This window comes from Mustela nigripes, chromosome 1, assembly GCF_022355385.1.
Source record: "Mustela nigripes isolate SB6536 chromosome 1, MUSNIG.SB6536, whole genome shotgun sequence".
In the NCBI taxonomy this organism is placed as follows: Eukaryota; Metazoa; Chordata; class Mammalia; order Carnivora; family Mustelidae; genus Mustela; species Mustela nigripes.
The window spans coordinates 170,945,072-170,961,689 of NC_081557.1; the positions used below are offsets into that span (position 1 = coordinate 170,945,072).

Below are 16,618 nucleotides of genomic sequence, written 5' to 3' on the forward strand. Positions count from 1 at the left end.
TCCCCTAAACCTCATTACAAGTTTTCCCTATTTAGTAATTCAGACCATATCCATTTTCAAATTTTAAACATGCCACATCTCGGGCCACTTGGCTGGCTCAGCAAGTAGAGTGTACCACTCTTCTTCTAGGGATTGTGAGTTTGAGCCCCGTATTGGGTGTAGACATTACTTTAAGAAAGTAAACATCTTAAAAAAAACAACAAAACATGTCACATTCTTTATTCTGCTCTTCGCCTTATTGACTGGTTATATTCTGTATGTGCTGGAGGTGACCAAATACTGCAGAAAGACCACAGTGGCACCGTGAAAGTCATCTTTAGTAAATCTTGTGAATTTTATGCATATTTCAGGCAGTATTAACATGGCCTACGATTTAATATGTTTATTAAGTGGCAAAATGACAAGACTCATATTTGAAATACGGGCTTTTTTTCAGGTTATTGAAATATCCCAGAATAAAGATTTTGACAATTGTATCTTATTTGCTTTTTTGCATTTGTAATGCTAATGAGAATCATACACATAATTTAGTCATTAGTCACAAACTGCTACTCGGCAGCATGTTATAATATTAACAAATATTCCATCCAAGTAACACCAGTGGGATATAAAAAACCGTTATAGCTTACAATTTCATGAAAACTCATATCTCAAATGATTCTGCTTGGTTTCACTTGTACTAACCTTTGGCCCTGGTATTCCATTTTGTCCTACTGCTCCAGGCAACCCGGGATCACCCTCATGAAAAAAATAGACACCATTAAATAAAATACATAAAATCTACACATTATATAGATCATTAGAGGATACAGCTGTCCAATAATGATCTGGAAGTAGAAAAATAAGTGTCTACTAGTATAAATACAAATTAGCTTATTTGGTCCAAAATTCTATGTACTTGGGCCCAAGGATAAACAGGGTTAATTTCCTTTGCTCAGTCTTTTCTCCGTTAAGAAAGCTGAAGCAACTTACCGACAGAAATGAGTATCTAGCATGGTGCTGGGTACCTTGTAGGCAATAAATAAATATCTGTGGAACGAGTTAAAGACACCTGAAAACACAAGCTCTCTCGATGGAGAACTTGCAAATGGTTCATCAGCTCAGGAAAATAAGGACCAAATCATTACATTTATGAGACTTAATCAAATGAGCATTTCTAAATCTATAGCTTAAAGAACACACACATCTTTGAACACCAACAAAATTAGACACATTTGACACAAAAGTCAAAAGTCAAAATGGCTTTGGTTTCTCTTCTCAATTTCACTGCAAAAATAATTAGAATAAGACATCAGAGCTGTGGCTCTCATTGTCCTATTGAGTGATAGGCATTTGGGAGAAAGATGATGGTTACTAGGTCAGAAAAATTTCCCATCTCAGAAAGAAGAGACTGTGTAACAGTTTTCCTAGGCTCTGAACCAGCAGTTGTTTTCCAAAAATGAGAAGTCATGAAGTGCCCAGCAACAAGGATAAGATATTGTGACTCTTGATTCTTCCATGTGGCTCCAAGTCATATCAAATAGAATTCCATTTCATTTAAGAACTTTCCCAAAGCCCTCTACAGTGTGCACCAATGATGAGACAGCTTTCTTCTTTCCAGTGAGGGTAGTAAAGTTATTAGTTGATTTAAAAAAAACCCAAACTTTATTTTAGAGCAGTTTTAGGTTCGCAGCAAACTTAGTTGATTTTTTTTAAAAGATTTTATTTATTTATTTGACAGAGACGCAGAGAGAGAGAGACAGAACACAAGCAGGGGGAGGGGCAGAGGGAGAAGCCGGCTTCCTGTTGAGCAGGGAGCCCAATGCAGAGCTCAATCCCAAGACCTTGAGATCACCACCTTAGCCAAAGACAGACACTTAACGACTAAGCCACCCAGGCGCCCAACTTAGTTGATTTTTAAGCATGTTTTCTAAGTCCCCTACAGGGCAGAGATTGCACTTCAATATTTGTACTCTCAGCTTAAAAAAATGCACATTAATAATGATAACTACCATTTTTAAATGCCAGGAACTTTACATTCATCAATTCATTTAATTCTCACCAATTTCTATGAGGTAAGTACTACCTTTATCTCTATTTAACAGATGAAGAAATTAAGGCACAGAGGGCTTCAGCAACTTTTCTAGACTTACACAACTCTAGCCAAGATTTGAACTCTCATGATCTAACTTAAGAGGTTGTGCTCTTAACAGTACGATGCATTCCAGAATGAATGAAAGCATCTAAATACTGGGAGAGAATACATGGGAGTATTTACATCCTCATTATCCTTTGGTTTATACTCCTCACTTATACATGACCTTTCGGAGCGCCTGGGTGGCTCAGTGGGAGACCTCTGCCTACGGTTCGGGTCATGATCCCAGGGTCCTAGGATGGAGCCCCATCAGGCTCTGCTCAGCGGAAAGCCTGCTTCCCCCTCTCTCTCTGCCTGCCTCTCTGCCTACTTGTGATCTCTGTCTGTCAAGTGAGTAAATAAAATTTTTAAAAGAAAAAAAAGTGACCTTTCAGAATGTATAGAAACCTGAATTAGTTATAGCTTATATAAAGATGATTTATATCTTTATATAAATCCAGGTAAACTAAGAATAGGAAGCTTATGTTACCCTTCCACAAAAGCAAAAAATATTTTACTACTATACTGGATTATATTAATTTCCTGGAAGAAATTCTGCTTTGTAAATAAAGTTACACTATAATTGTAACTCTTGCACTTTCCGTGGATAAATGACAAAAATGCTGACAGAAGAGCAATGGCCATTATAGGAAATTTTTGATTGGCCACTTGCACATCACAAAGAGTAAGAACTCAGAAATATAATATATCCCGAAAAAGGACTGTCATTTACTCAGCAACAGAAGAGCTATCAGGTCTGCTTTCTTCAAAGAATCCACAACAGGATGCACTAATATCATAACTCATGGTTTAATGCAAACAAGAGATGCTGCCAGGAAACAATATGTACTTTGTTTAGACTTTCAAAGAATAACCATGGTAGCCAGAATAATAATAAAAAAATAGTTAAGCCCCTGGAACTGAACAAAGTACATGCTGAGATTTTGAAGCAAGGAAGAGAGACGTTATTTAGGTATCTGGTTAACATCCTCCTTAATATATGAACACCGAGGGACTAAAACGTGATCCCGTTTTAAAATTTTTATATACTGTTAAAATAATCTTTTAACATAATACAAAACAAAAAATGCACCTAGGATTCTATCACCCTTTAATAATAGTTTTCTTTTTGTCCTGTTTCCTTCTAGTTTTTTTATTTATACTTACATGTTTTCAAGCAATTGCAAGCTTATTACATAGTTTGACATTCTGATTTCTTATTATTTGATACTATTGATATTTGATACTAATACCTAGTATTTGTTTTCACATGGTATTCATGATTGTCTTGTGAATAGTTTATCATCTATCAAAGACCGGTATGATCATATGTTTAGTCTGTCCCAAACACTTGAACACTTGGTTGTTGCCAGTCTCTGCTATTAAAGATAAACTAAAACACCCACCTCTGTAAATATTTCTAAATTGTCTTCCAAAGGATTCAAGTTTTATCTGCTTCAATAGGTCCCCACTCTGGGTTAATTTTTCACAACTTCATCGGCATTGGATATCACAATTTTAATTATTTGGGGGTAATATTACTAAGCACAAATGAGAGTTTACTGTTGCCCAGTTTTACATTTATCACTTGTAAGGTTACATTTTTGTATATTTGTGTTTATCATTTCAATAGGTATCTCACAAAATTTTAAAGCTAAAAGTGAATAAAGCTGTTTATTGAATGAAACAAAGGAAGATAAAAAGAAATATGAGAAATTGACTCACAGCATTTTACCTTTCTAATAAGTTTTATCAAGAAGAATATACTCAGGGGCACCTGGGTGGCTCAGTGGGTTAAAGCCTCTGCCTTCAGCTTAGGTCATGATCTTAGGGTCCTGGAATCGAGCCCCGCATTGGGCTCTCTGCTCAGCAGGAGCCTGCTTCCCCCTCTCTCTCTGCCTGCCTCTCTGCCTACTCGTGATCTCTGTCAAATAAATAAATAAAATCTTAAAAAAGAAGAAGAAGAATATATTCAAACTTAGATTAGGAGGCTATGGAGCATTCTGCTACTATCCAACCTTAGTTGTGGGAAGGAATCGGGAAAGGTGTGGGAAAGGAATGTTAAGGATGAAATGCTGTGTAACTCTGAGCTCCAAGTCCAAGATGTGGGATTCTGGAAGGCATTAATTCATTCAACTAACATTTAGTGAGAATTTTCTACCTGTTCTACTCTAGACTGCATGTTTCGTGGGATATAAAGATGAAATACGTATGACAGGCACCTGTGACCAAAGAGCTGACTTTTGAGCCAGAAAAAAACAATACGTACAAAAATAACTTAAAAGGACATCTAATTAAGGTCAGAGAATTTTTTGCTTTGAATGAAGTTTTCTTGCATTTCATGAAATAAAGAGACACAAATCAAAAGGAATGAATGAAGAAGAATGAACCATATGTCATGTAGTGTATTGATATTTTCTGGTGTATGAGTGTAAAATACTATGAGTCCCCTTCAAATAAAGTGACAATATTACATTACTACATAATGTATTAAAATATACATATGAAAAAAATAAGAAAAGTATAAACAAAAAAATGACAGGTTTCTAAAGTGTAGAGAGTTAGTTTCCTATTTGTTATAGAATCTGTCCATCAATTTCTGATTGCATTTCACAAGTACTGAAGGATATTCCAAAGATAGTAATAATGAAAAACAACAGCTAACTTAAGATTTAGATTGATAAGGTTTTCTCTCTAATAGTTTAAATTCTAAAGCATTCCCTGTCTATTACTCACAAACGATGATGTGCGTATTTAAGCTAAAAATAAGTTAGACTGGCTTTTAGGAAACGGTCTTGCTATTTTCTTTTCTTTTTTCCTTCCTTCCCTCCCTCAAACCAAACACTTTTTAGCTCTTTCCAACTCTAATATAAGACATCACTCAAGATTTTTACAATGGTTTCAGGTACCACTAACGCTAATCTGGGGCAACCTGAAAGAATGCTGAAAGAGAGGAAGGAGTGTGGTTTGTCTTACGAAATTGACTGCCAAAGGGAAATAGGTCCTTGAGAGGTAATATCACTTGCCTGAGGGCAACTGTTTTCTATTCTGACAATGCGAATTTACAATGAGTTGGAGCTTAAAAATTTAGCATCATATAATTTTACATTCACTTGTCAAAACCGATTTTGTTTAAGGGCTGCATTTTCAAAAAGAACTCATCCAAACAGAAGAGGGAATTAGCTACAAGGAAGATGAACCATCAGTGGAAGGAAAGAGTGATATTGAGCAGAATACAGTGTTGGTCTCCCTCCCACCCCACCTTGGGCTTTTCAACTCTTCCTTAGGTTTATTTATTTTTATTTTTCAAATTTTTTACTTGAGTATAATTGACACCCAATGTCACATTAGTTTCAGATGGACAGCATAGTGATTCCACTTCCCTATACATTACTCTATGGTTAGCACGAGCGTAGCTACCACCTGTCACTACGTGTTGTTTTAACATCACTGACTATATTCTCTACGCTGTGAACATGGTATTAGTCTTAAGGTTGCTCTCCTGCCTCTGGAGTTGGGGGTTGGTACACTCACGTAATAAAATAAAGACTAATGGTCACTGACACCTAAATGAAACACTGAGTGTACTTTTTCTCCTGCCAGATCTCAGTGACTTGCAGGGTAAGCAGGACTGGCTTTTAGATGCCTTCTGCAGGCAGCCATAGTGGGGAGTGTGTGTCCTTTCATGAGACTTGGGGGCCTCGGCGGCTTTAGAAGCAGTTGGGTAAGTAACACCTGGTAGAGGAAGATTCATTGGAAGCACTGAGCGAGGCACCCAACAGGGACTTCTGGGAACAAATGTTTGGGAAAAAGTCAAGAAAATGGGGTTTCTGCTCTCCATTCCTATTTATTCTTTCCAGTTTACATGTATAGTTTAGTTTTCTACTCTGGTTTCCTGATGGCAAATGAATATGAACACAAAATGCACAAAAAGACCTACGTATTTTGAAATTTATAGGAATGTAGCATTGTACAACATAATAAAACAAAATCAAATCTTAGCCCCGTCCTATAAGTGCTATTAATGTTTTGAAAAAAGTCATTTGTCTTTTTGCACACCTCTCAGCCTTGCCTCAAATGTCCCCTTACTACAGGGGTTGACTGGATACCTCACTACCTTCTTTGCCCACTATCTTACTTAATTTTCTCTATTGCACTAACTGCCACGTAACGTATGCTTTTTTTGGTTTCAAATCTGTCTCTCCTACTAGGAATGCCAGATTTGAGAAATCAAGATACAGAACAACTACTTACATTTTAATTTCAAATATACAACACTATTTTAAAGTTACATATATCTTAAAAATTGAATGGGACAGAAGTTAGGGGTCGTTTATCTAAAATTCAAGTTTAATTTGGCATCCTGTATATTATCTGGTGACCTTATTTCCCACCTCTACCCTCTCACCACACGAGAATATGTGTTCTGTCTATTTTGATCCCTCCTCATTCCACATTGCCTAGAAACTATATCTTACACAAAATAATTGTTCAGTTACATATATGATGGAGAAATGAATGAATACAGGAGAAGCCTATACATTAAGACCACATGAAGATACAAAGCTCTTATAGGCCTGGTGAGAGACAGACAGTGCAAGGCTTCTCTTCTGGGAAACTGAAAAACCTGTATGGGTGTTGGTAAGAGATGGTTCATCTCAACTACAGCACGCCAGCCCTTGGTGGGAAAAGAGAAGGGGAATCAGGAAAAAGATGGGAGAGGTGTTAAGCCAGCAGTGATACCTACAAGTCACATAGGTCAGTGTGGAACATTCGAGCTGAGGAACAGAGGATAAGCTCAAGGTAAGTGAAGGGCAGAGTACGATGGGCGGAGGAGTCCCACGAGGGGCAAGATGCCTTGAATGAGCAGAACTTTCATGGCTTCCAAGGGGCTCACGCCCCTGAGCCCCACCGGAACTCTCAGGGAAGGATGGCTGAGAGCACTAAAGCCTGCTCTAGTTGTGTCTGTAGGTACAGAAACTGGGGCCTTCTACATATTTCCCTATATCCTTCCATCTGCTCTTTCCTGCACCCCAACTGCCTCGGGGGGTGGGTGGCAAGCAGGAGGTGGGGCAGTGCTGGGTATATTAATTATTGTGTCATCTAAAGTTCCCACAAGACCCTTTCAGAGCATACACATACCGTCATTTACCTGACGAACTCACCCTAACATCTGCTCTTCCCTAAGAAGAAGCACTCACAGAATAGTGAATTATTTTAGGTGAAAGGACCCAAGCCAGTTATTCTTAACAGACAAAGAAGCACATTCAGAGAATAACGTTCCAGAGGGAAATACCTACAAAGAGCAGATGTAAGATCAGAGCCCAGGCCTTCCAATTCCCCATCTTGTGTGCCTTCTATTTGAGCAACTCATGTCTAAAAGAAACCTCATTCACTTTTATTATGCTTCTTTCCTGTTTAACTTGAGCATGAAAGAGGAAAGTGGCTTCAGGAAGCCTCCAGTCTAATCTCAGATTTTCCACCTCTGGTCTTGTGACATAGAGCAAATCGCTCAAGTTTCTATGGGGCTCAGTTTTCCTTCTCTGAAGTGTGTGAGTAGATTAAATGCTTGCCTTCTCTTCACTCTAAAGGACTAAGATGTAGTTTTATTATTATTTTAAGTAGGAACTTAGAAAATTTCATTCAACTCACGATACCTATATAATATTATTATTATTATTATTTGTTGCTGTTGCTGGACTCAAGATGTCACCTGGTGATTTCCTTATTCCTCAGACACTGATTATACTCGGCTCAGAGCCCAATTTCACAGGTGAAGGAAGTATCGAGTCCAGGGCTCCCCGGACCCTTCTGCTGGGGTTCATCGTGGTTTTGTCCCAGACCAGTTCAGATGGGTCAGTCAGTTCTCTTCACCAATTGCCTCCAAAACCCCACTCTTCCCAGGCCTTTTGTGTTCCTGGGACGGTCTCACATCACAGAGCAGGCAGCTTTCCTCACTTGCTGGCTTCCACCCTGACTTTCTCTCTCCTCCCCTCTCTCCTACACCACCCTGGGCATTCAGCTTTACTCTCTCTTCGTAAAGCAATTTAGTAGTTTCTAAAAGGCTTCTGCTTGCGTGCCCAGTCTCCAATTCTTTTCTACCTCCTTGCCTACAGGCAGAGGAGTCTTTGTAATTTGGTGAAAGAAAAACCAGAAAACCTGGGCAGTTGGGTTTGGTTCTATGTCAGAGAATCTGGCGTTCTGTAGAAGGCTCTGTCTTGTTTATCTAATCAGCAAAATCCCTCCCTAAAATTAGAATCTCTCTGTCCATACCGGTAATACGAATGCTAATGAGTAGAAAGTTGATAGGTCTATCAGCCAGGAGCCTAATAAAAACATTCTGTTTCAGATAATCTACTGAAATGGGTCTTAAACTGATTAAAGTAATAACTAAACTGAACCTAGTAATCAAACCTTCATTATTCATTTTTTTAAAGTACAAATGTTTAAAAATGTAAAATAAGTAAACATAGCAGTTTTATCAATAATATTATGGCATGGACTCTCTCAGAAATACGCCTGCGAATTATGACTGCTTATTTCAGTTTTTGTTCTGCTAAGAAATGTAACAGAAATGTACAAAATATAATTTGAACAAAAAGATAGCTAAGAATTTAGTGGTCAAAGGAAATAGCTAAATTGCATTAATTTGGGCAAAATTTACATTAATGAGAATTATGTGCCTTGAGTACACCCCTAATCTTTGAAGGTCTGTGTAGAAGTCCACATGGATGACGCCACATTCTACCCCATAGTGCTAATATCCTCTCTTCCTCTTCCCAACCCTCATCCTCTTCTTCACCAGGAAGGGCCTTGGAGGCTGCGTGTGAACCTCACAGCCTGCAAGCTTTGCCCACAGCTCCCCACCCAGAGCGGTTCCAAGGTTACCAACAGGTTTAGGGGTGCCTACACCAGCTGTGGGGTTGTTCACGGGACTATGGACCTGAAGAAGAGGCCAATACAAGCACTAGAAGCAGAATCAGGACACGTGAGGCAGAAATTCTTGGGTCGTGGACCTACGATGTGATCAAGAAATGGGGAAACTGGGCTTTGAGTAGTCATGCCTCCTTGGCCCTCACTCTGTGGGGAGGGTTATACCATAGGAGGGACAGAGGAGGCATCATGAGAAGCACTGCTTGCCTGAGTCTAAGGGAAACGCTATCCAGTATCACCTTTGTAAGTAATTTATGAAAGGTACCAAAAGGAGCAAAAACCAACCAGAGAGCATGGTGTCATAAAGAACTGTGTTTTCTGTATGTATACAAAAATTGTTCACCATGTACATGCTTATGGGGGAGAGAAGACTGAGAACAAAGACATGTTTTAGGAAACTATAATCAAAGTGTTAAGTGTTCTAGGACTTGCAACATGACACGCCCTTGATAATATATTGACTTTTTTAAGTTTTAAAGCCCAGCTAATTTCTTCTTTCCTAAAGCATAGTCCTTAATGATAAATCTATGTGCACTTTGAATGATGAATTATTTTTTTTCTCTTGGGAAGAGAATGTGCCTAATTATTAATAGAAATGTTAGGTGGTTATATCCAGCTGGAAAAATTCTAAAGATCAGTGAAGAGTAGTAGAAAGAAATAATAGTTCTTACTAACATTTGCTTATACACCCAGGAGGCTTCTGAGTCATGGAGTTATTAATGCCCCTAGTACAGAAAGGAACATAGTCGGTTCTTATTTAATATTGTAAGAATATTTAACATTTTAATAAAGTTACATCTGTTACTTTATTATTCCTGATTAAACGTTCAGATAAATATTTTAATCTTCATTTGATGAATGAAGACACTAAGGCTCAGAGAAGATAAATACCTTGCCCAAGGTCCTACAAATACTGAAAAGCAAAACTAGGTTATTCTGAATTTAATATCCTCATTCTTTTTTTTTTAAATCTTTTTTTTTTTAATTTTATTTATTTTTTATTTTGACAGAGAGAGAGATCACAAGTAGGCAGAGAGGCAGGCAGAGACAGAGGGGGAAGCAGGCTCCCTGCTGAGCAGAAAGCCCGATGCGGGGCTCGATCCCAGGACCCTGAGATCATGACCTGAGCCGAAGGCAGCAGCTTAATCCACTGAGCCACCCAGGCGCCCCATCTTTTTTTTTTTTTAATAAAGGCTTCAGTTAGTTTCATTTTTTAAAAAAGATTTTATTTATTTATTTGAGAGAGAGAGAGAGAGCAAGCATGAGGGGGGAAGGTCAGAGGGAGAAGCAGACCCCTGCTGAGCAGGGAGGCCAATACGGGACTCTATGCTGAGACTCCAGAATCATGACCTGAGCTGAAGGCAGTCACTCAACTAACTGAGCCACCCAGTCACCCTAAGATCCTCATTCTTTTTTTTTTTTTTTTTTAAAGATTTTATTTATTTATTTATTTATTTGACAGAGAGAGAGATAACAAGTAGGCAGAGAGGCAGGAAGAGAGAGAGGAGGAAGCAGGCTCCCTGCTGAGCAGAGAGTCCGATGCGGCGCTTAACCCAGGACTCTGAGATCATGAACTGAGCTGAAGGCAGTGGCTTAACCCACTGAGCCACCCAGGCACCCCCTAAGATCCTCATTCTTAATGGTGGGAGCAGAGTCATGCACAGTGAGAACAAACTACCTGGCTTTGAAGCTGAACTCTAATACAAGCACCTCGGTAACTCTGGGTAAAATATTTGTCCTCCTAGTTGCTCGTTAATATAGTGGAGATGCCAGTTCCTCCTTCCTGGGATTGCCGTGAGGAATAAGTGAACTAATATGCACACCACACTAAGGACAATACCTGATACTAAATGCTGAATAGGGGGCGCCTGGGTGGCTCAGTGGGTTAAAGCCTCTGCCTTCGGCTAAAGTCATGATTCCAGGGTCCTGGGATCGAGCCCCACATCGGGCTCTCTGCTCAGCAGGGAGCCTGCTTTCCCCTCTCTCTCTGCCTGCCTCTCTGCCTACTTGTGATCTCTGTCTGATAAATAAATAAAATCTTAAAAAAAAAATTCTGAATACATACACCGCGCTTTTCTGTTCTCTGCAATGGGCAGAGAAGACAGAGAAGAGAATCCTGAAAGTAATTCAATTTCTCACAAATTAACCCTTCTGATACTGATACTGTTTCGCAGTTGGAAAATGGTCACGATCTCTTGGCAGTGTGGTCTCATAACAAATGAACGGAATTGGGTAGGTGCTAAACTGTTAGGATTGTCACAGTAAGTTATTTCATTGCAATGCCTTTTATTTATTTATGTACTTTTATATGTTTATTTATTTATTTCAGAGAGAGACAGCAGGAGCGGGGGTGGGGGGTGGGTCATAAGCTTGAAGAAAAGGTAGACCATGATGAATACAGAAGCCCCATTATGATTGGTAATATGGTATTTTGGAAACCAAATTCTGAGAGCAAGCTTGTCTGTAATTTAATTTGTAAGTAGTGCACCATAGGGGTAGTTTCTCTCCCTTCGCCAAATGCTGGCCACCTGTTGGGTCTCACCTAAGTCACCTGTCTATTCAGAGAAGCATCACTTGGCATTACTTGGCTCTGGGCACCAGACTCTCTGCCACAGTCTTTAACAGAATTGTGACATAACAGGCTTTTGGTATAACTGTTCATTTAATGTCCCCATCCCCAGTTATGCTGGAAATTCCATGAGGACCGGGAGAGATGGTGCCTGGTACCCAGTAGTAAGGGCTGTATGGATGACTGAAAAAAATCAACAAGTCAATCAGTGGACACATTTATGGGAGGTTTTTTTAAAAAGCTTTCCCAGATTACATACACAATTGAATCAGATGTAGTAAATCAGTATTTTTGTAATCCCTTCTGGAAAATATGGTGTTCTTTCAATTAAAATGGAAAATAAGGGGACTTGATGATCTCATAAATCAAACCCATTTGCTTTGTTTGTTTTGGGACGGTCTGTGAGCAGCTTGCCTTCTCTCACACCCTTCCCCCAGGAATCCCTTTCCCCAACTTTTCATTCTTCCCTCTCCCGTTATTTTAGTAGAATGACAGAATTTTGTAGAATGATAACTATTATCAAATTCTATAGTAATATGCCTAAATGAAGTCAGGGGGAAAGTGGTTTAAAAAAATCTTTACTGTACTTCATTTATTTCAAGTCAACATTAAACTACCTCTTGTAACCAACTTTTCATTCCTCTCTAAAGGAACGTAAAATTAATTACATGCAGAATAGAAATATTGTTTGTCCCACTTACCAAGTAAAATTGAGTGAAAACCCTCTTTAAGAGTAAGCATGTATGCAAAAATGCCAGAGAATGTATGAATCACACTTAAGGAAAAAGTGATTTGACTACATGAAATGTTCTGTAATAGGAAAATGATGATGTCTCTTTTAGAAGAAAGAACACGTCCTATTATTACAGTTACTAGAGAAAAAAAGTCCTGTATTCTGAGAATTCTAATGTACATAACTGCTAACTTCAGAAGAGAGAAAAATTCATAAAAACAATTCGTCTCAACTTTAACCTGCAAAATGATTGAATTGCTGTAAGATACTTTCCCTGAACTATTAATTAATCTGGAATCAGAAATCAATCACTTCATTTACTCTGAGTATCTTTCCTTAAAGTCTAAAGTCAGAAAGTCACAACTATACTGGATAAAAGGACCACTGAATAAGTTCTGCTATAGGAAACTTCTAAAACTAACCAACCAGAAAACAACAGAACTATACCATATTCAAATCCTTCAGGAATTTGATTCAGAGCCAAGGAAGCCAAAGAAAAGAGGGTATTTAGTTGTTACAGTAAGTGAATCAAGAATAAAAAATATTGAGTTCATCGAACAGTGCACTGAACAGACTTGAATAAACAGCTTGACCTTTGGAAGTCTGAGAGCTTCAATTTATCTGTTCTCTAAATACACTTACAATAAAAATGCCATTAGAAGTATGCTGTGAGGATTAATGTCAGTGAAGACCATGAGATCCACAGATAGGAGATGAAAAGGAATTCTAAATACCATAACTATAAGCTAATTAAAATTTAATGTTCCTTAAAAATCACATAGCTATCTGGGCTAGACTCGTAGATGATACACTAATCATTTTTTATTAGAAGATGATAACGCTAGCATCATTTTTTATTTATATTATATATTGAAGTTTAAAAATAATAAATTTCAGAAAAATCCATGAATAAGATCTTCTGATATTTGTCTTTTGCTTTGGAAATAATCCCTATGACTCTGGAGCCTCAGAAATACTCTAGCTTGCCGAGACAAAATAATTGGTTCTTAATCCTGAAAATATTTATTATTATTTTCATGGTAACAAACAGACAAGGCTGTTAAGTGCACCAATTAGACTTTTAATGTACCCTGTCTCTGTCCCCAGATCTCTTCTTCAGTGCTATTTGCCCAGTAAACTGTCATTATGATGATTCATTTTTATGGGTGCTAATTAATGTGAAAATGTGGAGAGAAGAAAAATGTAGGGTTCTAATATCACTAATAAAAGTTGAGATTTTGAAAGTTCTGATACACACATATAAGCAAAAAAAATTTTTTTGTTATATTCAGTTAGCCAGCATATGGTACATCATTAGTTTTTGATGTAGTGTTCAAAGATTCATTAGTAGTGTACAACACCCAGTGCTCATCACAACGCATGCCCCCCTTAATACCCATTACCTGGTTATCAAAAATTAGAGACAGCAATTAATTTTGTCAAAGGAACTAACGTTTAAAAGATAGTTTAAAAGATGGTTTAAAAGACGATTCTACCACAAAGTTATTTTTAAAAGCTTCCACTTTTCCAGTATATCTGAGATGTAGGGTTTAATGGTCAAATATTTAGATATACACGTAAATATATGTAAGTATATATGTATAATATGTATGTATCTCTTCATGTATGCATGTGGGTGTGTGAGAGAGAGAGACAGAAAGACAGAGAGGGATCATGAATAATGGGACACAAACAAAATGCTAATTACACCTTTAAACTAACAAGATCTATTGCTGAGAATTACAATAGTTTGTGTTCAATACGATTAGCTAGGGAAGAAGAGGACAACTTTTCATACATATAGGTAAGACTTAGCATAAAATCCCACCCTAATTGCTTTGGCTGCTGACAACAAATTGGAAATTATGGAAACAAGAGCTTTCAGAAATGGGAACTGAGAATGCTAGAAGCCGGTTGACTCGAAAATGAGACACAGCTGACTCTATCTCTTAGAGACTTAGAAATAAATAAGTGCATCCCCTGGTCTCATTTCACAAAGGAAATGTGAAAAGGGTCTTCCAAAGGCTGCCCATGAGATGGAAGGAAACTTAGCATCCTGACCTCAGGGCAGCGCTCTAGGGTGGGTGAGTGGGGAAAGAGCCAAGGGACAGAGAAACATTTTACCTTCCTGTGTAATTTTGCATGTTTGTGTTCTTCCTATCATGATTTAACTGGCTTCTCCTCCCTGCTTAAGGGTAAACCTGGGGCTCATTTGCTGAAAATCCTCCAGTGTGATACTATTCTCACAGACAGTAACATGTATTGAGCATCTGTAACATTGCCTTCACTTTAGAGACATTATCTGGTTAATACTGCAAGGTCTGTATTTCTATTTACACCTGAGCCTTAGAAACATTTAACTTGCCCAAATGAGAACTGGGATCTGACCCATTCATTCTGTCTCTGACTATAGAGTCCACACATTTCCCCTCCATACCACACTGCCTTCCACATTTCACAAAAGAGGCTCAGGAGCCCTTTGTAGACTGTGATGCCAGAAAGAGCTAGATTGGGGTTCACTGCCATGGTACTGCTTATGTAAGTCCTCTCCTAATACAATCGGAAGAACTGGAAGACCATTACAAAATAAAAAATATTCAGATTAGCAGTTAAGGTGACCCACATTTGAAGGAAAATAGTGGGAAAGAAAAAGTCACTACCAAGTTTATTGGCCAAAACCAATCACCAATTTTGTCAGTCTGAATGGATGGAAAACAAATAAAATACATTTTAAAAAATATTTTTCTTTCATATTTTAAAAGAGAAAAATCTTTCTATTTTCTAGTTGTTATTCTGTTGTGTTTCTGATGGCTAGAAAATCATATTTTCCCCTAACCATTTTCTGAAAAATATTTTCTAAGCCACAAAAATACTTCTTTGAAAGTGAAATTGTAATGTGGGAAAAAAGTTTTCTCAAGACAGTTTGAGGACATTTAGGTGCTTTAAAAAAATTATGTCACTGTAAGCTCTTGTCTTAGAAAAGCAAATTGTAGACATCCAAAACATATTTCATATACTGAATCATAGAATTATTACTCTTTTTCCAGCTTTGTTTTTACTGTCTAAATGACTTGCAGTTTCAGTGAAGGACTCATGGTTTTGCACTTTATTTTCCTAAAGATAATATAGCAAATATTACAAATGTTAGATAATGACTAGTATTAACAGAAATTTCATCCACAAAGTTTTAGGTTAAATTCTATGGAGTAGGAAAATCAATCGTAAACTACGTTTTGCTAATACCTTCATAAAAGTATGAAATTATTTAGCTTCCCTAGGTCTTATAGAAAACACTTTAAGATGCCACAAAGATGTATAACAAGACATAAAACTGCAAATATTAACTATTTCCTTGAAATATAATTTAACCTTGGTGACTAGGACAAGAAAATGTCACATTCCTTTCCTTGCTAAGGAAATTGCATATTTCCTTTGCAAAAATAAAGAATATGTAGTCTTCATAAACATGTATGTGACAGTTTTAAGGTTGTTTTGTTTTAGGTTAAAGGTTTCTATAAATTTTCATGATTGTCCCAAAGCTGAAAAAAAAAAAAAAGAAGCAAAGAAGAAAAAGCAAAACATTAACCTTAAGGGTATAAGCTTTGTTCTTCACCAGTGTTAAAAACATTTATCTTATATCCATATCTGTCCTTTCAAAAATATTATCTTGACTTACCTAACTTCAAAATCAACCTTAGAATGAGTATAATTCCAAATTTTTATGTATCCCTCCATGATCTACAATGCTCTTATAGAAAGTTAAGCTTTGACCTTTACCAGGATTTGTGAAGCAAACAGATACGCATTTTATTAAGTGGTAAACTGAGCAGTGACTTGGGCAGTTCACTCCTGAGGAGTATTTGGTTTGTGGACTAACGGATACCATAAGCCTTGGTTGAGGACATCAGTTTCACTGCGAATTGAGTAATTGTGGAAGCACAGAGCCTTGTTTAAGATACAGATTGATCACATTTCCAGAATTTCACCAAAATAAAACGAAACGAAAGTTTCATTGTAAAATCCCCCTGTCATAAAGGCATTTAATCTTCACATCGACCCTAACAGGTGGAAACTGTTACTGCCTTCCATTTACAAACGAAGAGACCGAGGCCAGAGAGTTCAAGGACTTTGCCAAAATTCATGTGTCCTGTAAGTGGCAGACTCGTGCTTTTTGCTAGCCCCTCTGTAGGTTTTAAATAGTGATTGTTAATTATCATCTTATTGGAGAAGAAAAGATGGACAAAATGGAAAAGTCCCTAGCAGGTCTACT

At 37.6% G+C, this 16,618-nt stretch overlaps 1 protein-coding gene across 1 annotated transcript in view; it reads right to left on the reverse strand.

The window, feature by feature from the left end:
* COL25A1 (collagen type XXV alpha 1 chain) overlaps positions 1-16,618 on the reverse strand; it is a 467,761-nt gene that overhangs the window by 85,150 nt on the left and 365,993 nt on the right. Inside the window, exon 13 of the mRNA XM_059377104.1 lies at positions 685-738. Within this exon, the coding sequence (XP_059233087.1) occupies positions 685-738 (54 nt within the window). The remainder of the gene's footprint in view (positions 1-684; positions 739-16,618) is intronic.